The sequence below is a fragment of the Paralichthys olivaceus genome, chromosome 14, assembly GCF_024713975.1.
Source record: "Paralichthys olivaceus isolate ysfri-2021 chromosome 14, ASM2471397v2, whole genome shotgun sequence".
NCBI classification, from domain to species: domain Eukaryota; kingdom Metazoa; phylum Chordata; class Actinopteri; order Pleuronectiformes; family Paralichthyidae; genus Paralichthys; species Paralichthys olivaceus.
The window spans coordinates 977,415-992,522 of record NC_091106.1 but is presented as its reverse complement, the minus strand read 5'-3'; the positions used below and the strand labels follow the sequence as shown (position 1 = coordinate 992,522).

Sequence of the window (15,108 nt, the reverse complement as noted above, 5' to 3'; positions counted from 1 at the left end):
CTCCTCCACTGACCAGGAGTGGTCGGTTGGAGCAAGCCGATACTGGGAGATGTTGATGGATATGGGCCAGCGACATACCGTAATGGAATGTACTTACATTTCCATCAAGCATGTGCATCCACTGTCTAGCATGTGACCCCACTGTCTAAACATGTGTTGCAGAAGTTGATCCTGAGGTCACCTGAATCAACAGTGACCTTTTGCTGGTTGAATTCTGTTTATCTGCTCAACTGACATCCTTACCACAGATAATATGACTTCCTCTCGAACATGGACAATCTATAACTCATATGTTCCAGACACAGAACACTACATTCATACACCTGCATTTTTTCAGTCAGGGCGTAACCCTCACAGAGACACTTAAATATGAGCACAGACACCTCACTTTTTCATCACGTACAACATCCACCTTGCCTGTGTGATCCTTTCTGCAGAAAGCTTTTACAAATAAACTTACAAAGACATCTTGTCTCAGAACCTCATTTATTGACCAATTTCTTTACAGTACTATCTGCCTAAACCCATTGGCTACACATGGGTGAAGCAAACAATACCCAAAGCTTGGCGCAAAGCTGGAGGATTCCTGATACGAAAACAACATCAGCCATTCTCGGCCCATCAGTCTCCTCAATGTAGAAGGTAAGATCTTCTTTAGCGTCAGAACCCAAAGGCTGACAAGCTATCTCGTGTCCTATCACATATTGTCATTATAACCCTAAGAACAACCTTTGTCTCCTTCCGTAGAATTCAAAGCTCCCTAGGAGGATGCCGTTGATGAAGCCTACATGTATGAGAGGAAAAAGTTGGCAGCCTGAACAGATCCATATGTCAACATTACCTCGGGTACATAGCACCACCTACTGATTCGCCATGAAACAGTAAATTGTTAACTCAAATTTCTTGTGCTTGATCAGAACCCCGTCCTGAACAGTACAGTATTTGTCTGCATTTAGTCATAGACATAGCGCCACCTACTGGAAACTGGTAGGATTACTTTCTAAATATTCGATTTTATATGACATTTTTATGGTGTGGTTTACACTTAATGGCGTGGGCCATAATGCATGATTAGGGGGTTAGCAAAACACAAGCAAAGCAGAGCCATTTCGCCTGGTCCGTGTCTGGTCCTTGCCCTGTGGCTGCGGCTAACCAACGCTTGCAGATGCAATGGCCCACAAGTGCTTCTTGCAGCCCGAGTTCACATTGTTATGTAGTTTTAACAATGAACACACAATTCAAAATGTTAAGCTGGAATTACCTACACCTAATTTTGCATGTTGCAGCTGAACACCCCTCACCTCACCCTCCCCTTCCAAACATGAAAGAGAACCTGTGGTAGCCTTCAGTTGTCATGAAAACTCAAAAGGTGTTTAGTTTGTCCAGTCTGGACTATAATAAAAAACATGGCAGCTGCCGTAGACCCCCTCGATGTAAATATAAAGTATTTAAATATAAAGGGCCTTTTCTGGGGTAAAGAAAACAACAATTCATACAATTCAGATGAAACGAACTACCGAAAAACATCATGAGGATTATTCTACATTAAATATCTGCCTATAGTTCCCTTTCACCTAAATCGTTCTTAAATGTAGAGGCCCTCAAACCAAAGGCTCTGTCTCCTTTGGTTTTCAGCCTAGACTTTGGGCCAGTAACTCCCTACCAAGAATCTCAGGCTGTGCATTGTCATAGATAAAAGGTCTGAAAGGGAAACTATCATTTAAATATAAATCCTAAAATAAACAGGCAGCCAGAGCAAGTATGCTAAAACAGGGGTGATATGGTTACATTATTGGATTATGTTAGAAGCCGAGCTGCAGCATTCTGGACTGACTGTAGACAGTGGAATGATTTCTGAGTTAGACCAAAATAATGGGAGCAACAGTAATTAAGGCAAGGGGAAATAAGGGCATGAATTAGTTTTTTGGGGTCTGTATGTGAGATAAATGTTAACCCAGTTAACCAAGCTTCTTAATTTGGGGTTTGAAGCATATTTTTTAGTCAAAGATCACTGCCAGATTTCTGGCTGACGACTAGGTTAATCGCGTTTGTAAGTGGTTTTTCATAATTTAATAATTAAGTATTATTTCATGAATACTTGAGGTGGGACCAAAGGTAATTACAGTGAATTTGGAGCACTTTCGATTAGTTGGAGAAAGTTTTTGACATTCATTGTTTAACTTCAGTGAGGCACTTTTAGAGAGTTGCAATGTTTGATTGGTCATGAGGACTGATAGGAATATAGAGCTGTGTCATCAGCATAGCAGTGAAAGTGGACATTATATTTGCAGATGATTTTGCAGAGGGGGAGCATATTGATGGAAAACAGATTGGACCTGTGGGGACACCATACCGAATGCAAGAGGGGGATGAGACTAAGCCGGTCATAATCACTGAGAAATGTTGGTTGGAAAGGTAGGGCCTGAATCAGTTTAAGGGCATGTGGGTGATTCCTGCCCACTTTTCTAGTCTGTCAATGAATATGTGGTGGTCTACAGTACTGAAAGTAATGCTGAGGAAGAACTAGTATGGAGGATTTTTATCAGCATCTTCACTCAAAAGAAAGTCAGGAGGATATTACTCCCTAGATCATCAGAGACCCACCACCAAACCGGTCATGCTGGATAATGTTACAGGCAGCATAATGTTCACCATGGCATCTCCAGACTCTTTCATGCCTGTCACATTTGGTCAGCGTGAATCTGCTCTGTGAAGACAATGTGGCGCCAGTGGCGGCCTGCCAATTGTGGTGTTCTCTGGCAAATGCTAATCGAGCTGCATGGTGCTGGGATGTGGGCACAGGTCCCACTAGAGGATGCCAGGCCCTCATGCCACTCACACGGAGTCTGTTTCTAATAGTTTGATCAGATACCAGCGGAACACAAAACTAGAGAAGAATGAGTCAGGAAGGATAAGGACAGAGCAATTGTCTGTGGCATCCACATGCAAAACTATTCCCTTTTTCGGGGTTGTCTTGCTTTTGCCTCTCCATTACACCTGCACCTGTCACTTTCATTTGCACCAAAGTAGGTGAACTTGATTCACAATCACTTGTGCTTCCTTAAACGACAGATTGATATCCCTGAAATTTAACTGACTTGGTGTTATACTGTGACCGTTACTGTTCCACTAATTTGTTGTGTATAAAGAATATGCCCTCCCATATACAGTAGATGCAGGTTTTAGAAAATTGACAGAACATGGACTCATTATTATACGCCAGCTCCACCAGGAGGGCAGCCTAAAATCATTGGAATAGTAATGAAAATAATGTATGCTTCCAAACACAGACTTGTACACATATCTACAATTAAGAAACTTTTTGACAAAACATAAGGAATGGGATTAAGTATTGGGGCCCAGCTTCTACTGCCAAAGACAAAGGGATGCAGACTTACATATATTCACATGGCAAGGTTGATTGAACACAGGAGAAACACATTAGGAATAGATGCAGAAGGTCCCAAGGGCGATAAACAGGACAAAGGCAAGAAATAAAGCAGGAGACACACTAAGAGCATAATTTCTAAATAAAAGAGGAAATGTAGAACACATCCAAAACAATCAAACACAAGCACAATGTCCATAATCAAAATGTGTCCAACAAAATCCCCCAAATCTTTATCTCAGAACTCATGGCCATGACAGATAAAGATGATAAATGCAGGGCAGTGGATGGCTCAACAGAATAAAATTGTTGAACCCATAATACAAAATGTATTAGATGTTTACTTTGACTAGTTTGGCTCGTATCCCATTCACCAACACAGACAAGGAAGGAGATATTTGTTTTCAATGCACAAACACATGCATACACTCACTAAAACACTGACATGCAATTTTTGTTCAATAAAAAGTAAAAGGTTTACTGAGAAATGTATCACTCCAACAAACAAATAGAGTTGTAATAGTTTGTTGTTTCAAATATTTTTATCGTGAAGCAGACAGTATATCAAAAATACATCGATCTCTGGTTTATGCAATGCTTGTCACAGTCAGTCAACCATCCTCCCACTTCTCAGTCAATCTCCCATCCTTCCACCTCTCAGTACTTTTCCATGGACTCCGCCTCTGCTTCATCTGCCAGCCAAGCCACACCCTCTCACCAATCCAACACAGGTGCTCCTCATCACCTGCAATCAGCCCAGTATATATTCACCAGCTCCACTCTCAGTCAGTTGCCAGATTGTTCTACGCCTTCATGCAAGACTTTCCAGCAGTTATCTCCGGACTGATTCTTTGTTGCCGACCCTGCCTGTCCCTGACTAACCTGCCTCGTCCGAAACCTGGTAATCACCTCTGCCTTCCGTCCCTGACCAAGTCTTCTGCCTGTTGCTGTCTGTATTGCCTGCCACCTGATCGGCTGAGAGCTGAGAATAAAGACTGTTACCAACTGTCCATGCTTGTTGTGCTGCATTTAGGTTCAAACCATACCCATTACAATCCTTCATTATTTTGTAATATAAGTAACAAAGGTGTCCTACAAATAAGTAAATAAATGAAAAACAATAAATGGGAGAAAAATTTGAAAAATATACAAAAATACGTAAATAAATACATTTATTAAAATAAAATAAATAAATAATAACTCCCTCCCTGACCCACCCCGTCCCGCCCACACAGTACTACTCAAGTTGTCCTACACCCTGTTTCAAGAAAGAAATAATTGGAGATCATAGGATAAAAGGTGGCGCTGCATATTCTGTAGGTTCCCAGTACTCCCTGATGTCCCTAGTATAACCAAGAGTGGGTCTGGTCGTAACATAGTCTTGAAGACCTTTGAGAAAAATGAAAACACTGTTGTCCAGAATTTTTTTTTTGTTTGGGTCATAGTGTGTAACTGTGAAGTAGATTTGCCTCCGCTTGGTTTCATTTTTCACAGATATGATATTTCTGGGAATATTCTATGTAATTTTACTCTTGAGTAATGCAGCCTATGCAGCATTTTAAACTGGTTCAGGCGGTGTCTAGCATTCAGGGAGCAAGTGTTGATATATCTCAGGCTTTCCTTCCATATATCCTCCGCTATCCCCAAACCCAATTCTTTTTCCCAGCCTTCCTTTATGTATTGCGTGTTTACCTGGTCTAGCTCCTGAAATGAATCGTATAAAACTGAAACTGCATTCCTCTCCATCGTGCAATCTCTGAGACACCTGTCTAGCTTGTCGGGGTTGGAGTTTTCAAAATGGTTCAGATGTGTCCTTACAAAATGTCTGACTTGGAGATATCTAAAAAATTAACTTTTTGACAGACCATATTTCTCTTGTAGTTATTGAAATGACACGAATGAACCACTAACATACAGATCACCCACACTGCGCAGTCCAAGTTCTTTTCATCTACCTAAGCCTCCATCTACAATATAAGGGGTGAATGATGGATTTGCTGATATTGGGAGTGTAAAGGATAGCTTCCTAAGTTTGAGTTGTTTTGATATTTGACTCCAGATTTGAAAAGTGCTGTGTATAATTGGGTTGTAGCTAAAGTATGATTTTTTAGGGTGGGTGGGAGACATCACAATAGTACCGATCGCATAGGGAAAACAATTCTTTCGCTCCATGTCCAGCCAACTGTCTCATTAAGCCAGTGGGAGATGCTGCCCAATGATACCGGACAAAATCTGGGAGGGCCAGCCCACCATTTGTTTTACTTTTACATAGATGCCCTTTTCTGATCCTATGTGTTTTGTAATTCCAAATAAATGAAAGAATCATAGAATATATTTTTTTAAAGTAGGTTTTACTAAGGAAGATGGGTACGTTTTGAAAGAGGTAACTGAGGGAGACAGACCATTTTGACTGCATTCACTCTACCGATCAAGGAAGTAGGGAGGGTTTTCCAGAACTCCAGTTTGTTTTTAAACTTATTTAATATAGCCACATAATTAGCCTCAAATAATGTATTATATTACTTTGTAATTTCTAACCCCAAGTATATGAATTTCTCCCATGCCAATCTGAATGGGGTTTGTTCTAGTGCACCTGGATCACTGCATCGCACTGGCATCAGCTCACTTTTTGTCCAGTTCACTCTGTATCCAGAGAATGAGCTGAATTAATCAATCGTCTCTAATAAAACAGGTATTGAAGTTTTTGGCTCTGTAATAAAGGTCAAAGTGTCATCCGCATATAGCGATATTTTATTTGTGGTGTAATCTGTGTCATAACCATGAATCTCTTTATTTGTTCGAATGGTCGCCACTAATGGCTCCAGTGCTAGTGCAAACAACAAGGGGCTAAGAGGACACCCCTGTCTAGTGCCTCTATATAGGTTAATTGTCTCTGACATTGTCTGATCTTTCTGGCTGGGGTGAAGTCAGCTCGGCATCTTGCAACTTCGGGTGGCAGGTCTCTGAAGATCTGTATCCGCTGGCCCTGGTACATTAGATCTCTGATGGACATCACCTTCTGCATTATATCTTCATAAGCTTGGCAGTAATGCAGCCTTGCAATAAAGTGCCGAGGGGGTTCATCATTGCCAGATCGTTTCCTCAGAGCTCTATGGGCTTGGTCTATAACTGGTGCCTCTGTGAGGTTTGACACTTCTTTTAACAGCTGAGCTACAAACTCTCGGTTTTGGGCCATTTTCATTCCCCTCTTTAATTCCGTCCACTCTCAGATTCTGTCGTTTCGAACTGCCTTCTAGATCAAGGCCTTTTTTTTTGAAAGTGCTTCAACTTGCCCAGAGAGTCTCCTAACTTTGTCTTTCAACTCTTGTATTGTGTCTGAAGTGTCGTTAGCAGCATCGACTAGCACCTTCAAAGCTTGGTTTTGTGCACCCATTTGGGTATTAAGCGCCGATATTGTTGTGTCACTTTCGGTTCTCAGCGTACTTATCTCCCCTCTCAAGGTGGTAGTTACCTCTGAAATCTCCGCCTCAATCTTGTTACAGATGTCTGACTTCACACGTGCTAGCTCTGCGTGGGAGTGACGTTATGGCCTTAAGCACATCGTTGCTATCCGCGTGCTGGGCACTCTCGCCGGCTCTCGTCTCCACAGCCGAGCCCGAGGCTTCATGCAGGCCTGTCTCCTCATCCAGGTCATGTTTTGCATTAGTTTTTCTCTGCATTTTTGACGTAGCCGTTCTCGTATAAAGTTCTCAAACTGTTACTGGGTAAATTTCCCAAAGTTTCAATCGTATGGCTTTGTTGACATGGAGTTTTAAAATCTGCGAGAGCCACTGAAGAGTGCATCCTACTCGCTCATCGCTCGACAGAGTTGTAATAGTTTAATTTATTTGGTTCACAGTCTGCAGGAAATGTGTTTTACATAACAACAGTGCATGGTTAAGTTAATAACTCATTGCTATGGAGAAGCTAAAACTACAGCTAAATGGTCTACTCAATGGTCTACTCAAAGCATTGTCATTCACCTATTCAACACAGACATTTGTGCTGTGCATCTATGTACAGCACTTTCTCTATCATATATCTCTCTCACACTGCTGCCACTAGTGAACTGAACTGCCGGATTCAGTATCTTGCCCAAGGACACTTCGGCATGTTGGGAGACTGGGATGTAACAGCCGACCCTCTGGATAGTGGACGACCCGTTCAGCCTACCTGTCTGATGTCTGTCTGTAGAGTAATTATTTACTTAATCTATTTACTATATGAAACTACTGTAAAGTGCTTTGAGTGGTCATCAGGACTAGAAAAGTGCGATATAAAAACGGACCATTTATTTCCTCCGGAGAAAATAAAGAGGATCTGTGGAGTCCAGTGCATGTTTTAAAGCAGCCTATGTATCATGCTCAATGCTGGCTGTTCTATTTGTGTTACTTATAATGGACAGAGCTGGTAGCCTGGATAATTATCACAATATAACATGGTAAATGGTAAATGGTTTATATTTATATATAAAGCTTTTCTAATCTTGATGACCACTCAAAGTGCTTTTTTTTTCTCTTTTGGGCTTTTGTATGTGCTTTCATCTATGTTGTGTTGTGTTTAATCTGGGACCTGAGTCTGAATAATAAGTCACCATCATGAACATCATCTTCAACATTATTATTCATATTAAGGATAGCATACTTTTTAAGTAGATATGAAGCTGGGATAGAGCTTTAAAAGGACATGAAAACTATCTTCTCATGATTAATGTGAAACAAAGTGAATGTTCTCAATTTTCTACTTCAATCTCAGTTTAAATAATTCACTGCATGTTTACTATCATTTAGAAAACTCATTAAAGTATATGCAATAATGATGATCAGTATGTATAAAGAAAGCCCTATTAGTCTGCCTTCTCTAAAATAACTGAGCAAAACATATTGTTTAAGGGCCAGAGACTTAGGGTTAAATAAAAATTATCATAACAACTTCATTTTCAATTTTATGTACAATTTCAAAAGCTTTCCAAACACCTGTGGTCAACGTTCTCCATAAACTGAGATACAACTGACCACCATCTCTATCAGTGCTCTTGCCAGAATCATAATCAATCTGTACTAATTTTGGTCCAGTATTTCTTCTCACCCCTGTGTTTGGTTGTGTAATGGTTGCAAGAAACCACAATTCACTGTTGCAGAAATAGCCTACAACCCAATCCTCTCCTGAACAATCTCTGTAAACGTATCTTACCTGCCAAAGCGAGTGACCAACATGCCCACAATGAGGGAGCCCAGCAGACCTCCAATTGCGAAGACAGATACAGTGAGAGAGTACATGAGGGTCAGGGTCTCACCACTGAGTCCTGTTCCATTACGACTCAGCACTGTTTTGTTGTAGAAGTCCTTTATGTACTGAGGGTTTGAGGGAGAGTAGAAATAAGATGATCAGATGAGGACTATATTAAAGAAAGTGGCAGAATTACAGAAAAAATATGATGTATGAATAAACTAGATTGGCACTCCGTGGAACGCATACATCCACCAAAGGTCCCCTTAACTGGAGAGACACAGTTTAAAGAATGAAAAAATAAAGAAGGAAACTGTGTTCTCTGAAGCTCATAGGCTTAACAGTGTTTTTAGGAAAATGGTCAATTGTCTTCATTTCATGAAAGCTCTTCACAGTACAGTTTTGCCGTTAACCAATTCACACACATGCATAAAGTGCATCCACATGCATTACTTTTTCTATTAAACATCATGCACACTGTGCTGGCAAAGCACTATAAATCACCCGGTTAAAGGCTAGCTAACTTCAGCGGGCTTATAAGCAGCCTCGGAGCTAGCGTTAGCTTAGCGAACCGAGAGCGAGTTGTCTTCCTGTTTAATCAACAAACCGGGTGAATACGCCCAAGCACCAGGACACAGCTGCTTTAAAAAAATACTGTACTGTAAAGCACCTGATAAGTATTCTGTCATGTTGCGCAAAACTAGGAGCTGCAAACTACGTGTAAACAAACACAGCTGATCGTCAGCTGTCCTGCGGCTGCGTGCCTCGGTGACGTCACGCCAGTGTAAGCCCAGGATGTAAACAAAGCAACTTGGACTCACAGGGGACTAATGCTGGCGATTCCTAGTAAATAAAGAGTTTCGCGGCAGATAATGCGTTATTTAGAGGCTGTATTGTGGATGCCCCAATCCCTTGCATTGCATGGATATACGCCAATCGCGTGTGGATTGAAAAGCGTCCGAAGGACTCCAAGTTACTCCAAACCTTTGTGGGTAAATAGATCTACATACCATATGCTGGAAATAAGGACCAGGTTGAAAAAAACCGAACTTCTCCTTTAATGCCCTTCTGCTGCTATAATTCCACCAGTATGGGAAGTCTATCTTATCTTATCTTACTGTTTCAATACCTACTCTAATTCTGTCATAATTCAAGTTCAATATGCCTTCAATTCACCTCAAGTTGAGATACCTTAAATAAAGTTTGAACTCGTCAGAATAGTGTTGTAGATATCTGAAGTACAGACCATAAACACAATAGATAGGTGGTAGTTCAAAAATGTTAATTGCCCAATTGGTTGGAGCTGGAGGGAGTTGGGGCAGGTAGTGGAGACCAGAAGGAAGGTTGGTGGTGTTCAAAGTGGAGGGAACATTCAGGTGTTCATGCGCACAAAAGCCATTTTTTGCACTGTTTTATAAATGAGTCTACACCTCTTTAAATTGAAAGCGATAAAAGTGTAGGATGACAAATCTTTGTCAAGTTTGAGTGCAAGGCTCTGATGCACTTGGTCCAACTTGGGGGGCGAGTCATGGATCTCTGTACTGAGGGCTGCAAAAAGCAGTTTGGAGAAAAAGGTAGATGAGGACCTTCGCAAGCTCTGATTCATCTTGAAACAAGGTCATTTCCACCGTGTTTTAAGCATAAATGTCCACCAGAAGAGGCTAAGCTAGCATTTCCGACGGTCCCTGAATGCACCTCGTTGGAAAATATCAACAGACATTTAGGCTTTAAAACTTGATGTAAATGACTGCTGCTACACTGTTTACACCTGAAACTCCAAAAGTGTTTCTTGGACTCAAACACTTTACTCACCCCTCCATCGGCATAGGGGTAAATAGATAATGAGTGAAATATCATTTTTTCGGTGAACTATCCCTTTAAAATCTGCTGTGAGAAGCACAAGAGCCACATTTTGTATGTCCAGTAATAAGTAAACGTTGTCCATAGTTAGGCTAAAAGTTGTTGAAGATTCCCTATCTTTTTTATAGCATTTTCTTAATGTATTAGACCTGGCTAGATGAGCTGTGCAATTAGAACTGGCTCATTATAGTATTGTAACCCATTTATGTCCGGATTGACAAGGTTTTTTAGAAGAAAGAAGTGTTTAAGTGAGAGCAGGTGGAACAAGCATCTAGTCAACACATCTCATGCCCCTAAGAAGTACAGATGACAGAATTCTAAATTTCTGCTAACGTACCATCCTGGTTCAAGTAATGTTAAACTACTGTACATGCACTCTACAGCATACATGTGTTAGATTAATCAAATTGCATAACACCATTCTTCATTTTGATGCTGCAGTCACCTGTGACATAGCGTCCATGGCTAAAGAAGCGCAGCATGAGGATTTTTTTCCTGACAGGTCATTCAAGCACATCCAAGTTTGCCTGTCATCCTGAAGTAAGCCATTGAGGCACATTTAGTGGGCATTCATGTATCCTAATACTTGTGTCTATGTAGCTGCATGTATGGTTTGTACCCTGCCCTGCATCAAATCTTTATAACTTTTTTTAAATTTAGATAAATGGCTGTATTGGACTGCAACTAATGAACAGATACAATTATGACACCACCACTGAGACAAAAATCTAATGTTTCCTTTTGAAATAAAATATATCTGCCAATAAAGTGACCATATAGCTCATTTCAATGAAGGGTAAATATAATCACTGTACAAAAAACCCTGGGGCCATCTAATGTATATCATGCTTCAGTACTTCAAATTCCTTAGCAATTAGGTTTAGGTTAGCGTTATTTTTGCTGATTAAGGTTTGGGTAAGAGGCTAAGGAATGCAAACGTGTGTATGTGTGCTTGCATGCATGTCTTACCACAGCAGGGGAGTTAACCACAGCCAGATTGTAGCCATAAAGCATGGAGCTCCCAAAGGAGGTGAGGAATGCTACGGCCAACAGAGAGCTGGTCAGGTGCTGCAGACATAGGGAGAGAGAAGTCTGCTCAAAAGTGCAGAATACTAAATTCAGCTTTAATCAAGAGACAGTGGGAGAAACATTTCTGGTTCTAACTATACCTAATGAGACAATGATGAAGACTGGTGGCTCACACCAGGTATTTAGTGTGTAAATGTTTCTCCAAAATTAATAGGAAATTATAATGCCACAAATAACATTTAACATTTAGGAGAAAAGAGTAACAGCAGTTCATCAATTTTCTTAAACAAAGAAATACCTCCTTGTGTGCTGATATTTTCTTCCCTGTATTTGAGGAATGCTTCATTCATTAAAATGGCATCAAAAAGTCGCAGAACTTTATGAGGAAATTTACAGTGTGTTTCAATCTCCAAACAGGAATCTGGAATTGAACCAGATTAGTGGATGACATGTTCCTGTGCCTGGTCCTAGATGGAGATTGGACAACGAGGGTGGACCAGGGTGGCCTACCAATAGGAATGAGCAAGTATCTGTATCTGTATCTGTTCAACCAACTAAATTATCCATATCCCTACTTGGAAGGGGCGTGGCTTAAATCGGAAGCAGGAATTCAACCGGAAGTTGGTATTTTAATTGATATGAGTTGATCAGAAGTTGATATATTTATTGTTTATCAGAAAACTATTTACAGATCAGCCTTAGAATTGAGCTTCAGATCAATGTTTTTGATCACAAGAGTAAGATAACTATTCAGAAGTATTTTTATAAACTTCAGTGAATAAATGAACACAAAACGTAGTATTAATTATAGGTATTAAGTAAAATGTAGGTTTTCATACTCAACTCAACGAGTTTTCCACCTAAATTTTCTTTTTTTTTTTTTTTTAAATTACATTTAAACAGTGTGATGTTTGTGTGTGTCACATGGCTCTTTTGGGGGGGGGGCTGTTTTTATTTCTACACAAAGTAAAACACAATGTTTATCATGTGGTGTGGGTGTGTGTGTGAGTGAGTGAGAGAGAGTAGCGCTTACTTTCTCGGCTGGTGGAGAGGAGCGCTCGCTCCGTGTGCGTCTTGCCGGCCTTTGCGCACCGAGGCTCGGCCAGTGCAGCCCCCGCACTCCACCTAGCTCTCACTCACTCACTCGGCTGGTTTAGAGGAGCGTTCGCTCCGTGTGCGTCTAGCCAGCCGTTGTGCACTGCGGCTCGGCCTGTGGAGCACCAGCACTCCGCCAGGCTCTCACTCACTCACTCTGCTGGTGGAGAGGAGCGCTCGCTCCGTGTACGTCTAGCCGGGCTTTGCGCAGCCTGGATCGGCCAGTGGACGCTGCGAATATATGATCATAGATAATGATGTTACACATTAGTGTCCCTGTGGACAGAGTGGCGCTGCTTTCGCTGCAGCAGGTAACTTTTTATAGACACTGTGTAGGGAAGAGCTCTGTGTGTCGCTGGTCAATCAAGGAATGATTTGGACACAGCTATCCAATGAGGATTTTTATTCATCACGAGTACGGACATTTCACAGCTCTGTAGAAACATCCTTCTGCCTATAGCAGCATAAGCACCATAGTAATGCTGCTATAGTTCTACACTGGGAAGCCCCATCCCTTGTACATATAAGAACATCCATTTCTGATTGAAGTAGTTTGTTTGATTATTAATCATAGAATATATCATATCACAATTAGATTTTCTTTATATTAGTCAATTTCATGTCTACTGTAAACAGTTCCCACAGTTCGACTCCAAACAAACAGTAAGTTCAGCCAACATCAAGAAACAGACAGGAAAATGTGCATTATCAGTAAAAATGTAACAGTTTTACTAGGTTATCTTTATCAAAGTAGATTTTATGAATTTTAAGCTTGGCGATTTCCTTCAAATACCTCATAAGGTGTTGTTGGATGTAGCCACTTATACTTTCTCCCAAGTTCAGGGCTACAAGTTTGAAAGTAGTTAATATAGTAGTGAATGAGGATGATGACCCTGACACTGTATCTGACTGGATTCATCCAGTCTCAACTTACCGCTGTGAATTTTCTTGCTGATGGAATTAAAACCTCTTCAGCCATTTAAAAAAATTGTCAGATAGTCCCAAACTGCAGATTTTGCTCTCTCTAAACTGCAGAGAATCTCATTGCTGCAGCAGCAGGCGTTGTCAGACAGGTCAAAGTGCCCTTGAGCAGTGTGTAGGCCAGCAGTCTACAGGCTCCTGATAACAAGCTCACACAGTGTCATCACATGACAGAGAGCAGCGTGATGGACTGAGAGAAAAGCCTGCTGGAAGCAATTAGTTTTAAATGAATTTATAAAGAGGCAGAGGAGAGGACACAAATGGACTGCATTTATACAGCAGCGTTCTGGTTCCGAACAACCACTCCAAGCACTTTACACTACAGGTCACATTCATAGATTTATTAAATATTGCATCCAATTGTCCTAGCTAAAATCTGAAACTGTATTACAATAAGTAAATACCTGTTTGAATTTCATGCAGTGGCAGTTAATTAAGGCAGGGTTTTCTCGTGTTTCCACTTAGTGTACATAATCTCTTAAAGGTTTGTAACAATATAAATTCAGACACAATTAACATTTGTCAAAATAGAGATTAAACGTGGCCCTAAAAAAGTGAGTTATTTAGTCATATTTTGGGGTTGTAATGCTATAAATTACTGCTGTGTATAGATGTGATTTTTTTGAAGCAGTTCTTAGGCGTGCTTCATGACACTGCACGCAGTAGGGTATTGTTTCCACCTATGTGTGTGTCTATTGCTTGGAAGTGTATCTAATGATTAACTTAACTTTTTGAACAGATTGGTTGAGGGTAGGAAAGATAACACCCCTGCAGTATATATTTAGTGATATTTGTCAGTCCCTGTCCCCCTCCATTTACAGCTAGGTTCATAGGTGCTTCTCTTACCAAGATGTGGCTAGACCAGAAGTCCAGGATGTATATCACTCTATATCTATATGTAGAGATATATAATATAGATATATATGATATATATCACGACTCTTCTGGCATCAGAGAAATAGGTCTGAGCCAAAAATTCAACCATGTTATTGACAACCAGAACTCTCCCCTGATGGGATAACTGGGTAGCAACCATTTACAAAATAAGTCATTGCTGTTGATGTGAATTAAAATCCCACTATATTTATGTTTAGCTTTACCCAGCAGCTTCAGTTTGGACTAGATGTCGTCCCCTCTGGCACCTGGCATGCAATTACCGAATGTAACCGGATGGTTGTTTACAGTGCATTTCTTGCATTTTGACTGTGCCCCTCAGTCTGTTTATTTTAGCAGGCATGGTGATCGCGCCAGGTGTGTGGCACGCCCTTTTCCTGTAGTGGAGCCGCGTCATCGGCAGCGGACCTGTATATATACTCCGCTGCGGTTTAGTTGCTCTCTCTCCTCTGCCGAAGCGAGTGCGGGTCGGTGTTCAGTTCCACCGAGCCGTGGTGTACTGGCGTGGTATGTGTCGTGGGTTCGTTCTCCAGGTATGTAGCACAGTCTCATGACGCTGTGAAGTTTTTATAAGATGCCGTGTTGACAGTTCTTTGTTGTAGGTTGGCGTGTTGAGACGAGATGGCGTGTGT

General features: G+C 41.0%; 1 protein-coding gene across 2 annotated transcripts in view; it reads right to left on the bottom strand.

Annotated features, from left to right (window-relative positions):
- slc2a15a (solute carrier family 2 member 15a) overlaps positions 1-13,700 on the bottom strand; it is a 42,208-nt gene extending 28,508 nt beyond the window's left edge. The window contains exons 1-4 of one of the 2 annotated variants that reach the window (XM_069538849.1): positions 13,536-13,681; positions 12,540-12,832; positions 11,447-11,545; positions 8,582-8,742 (exon numbers count right to left, since the gene is read on the bottom strand). In XM_069538849.1, coding sequence (XP_069394950.1) covers positions 8,582-8,742; positions 11,447-11,491 — 206 coding nt within the window. In that variant the 5' untranslated portion in view covers positions 11,492-11,545; positions 12,540-12,832; positions 13,536-13,681. Of the gene's footprint in view, positions 1-8,581; positions 8,743-11,446; positions 11,546-12,539; positions 12,833-13,535 lie in introns of both variants that reach the window. The other variant, XM_020103534.2, reaches the window with a different exon arrangement.
- Between the last annotated feature and the right edge of the window lie 1,408 nt (positions 13,701-15,108).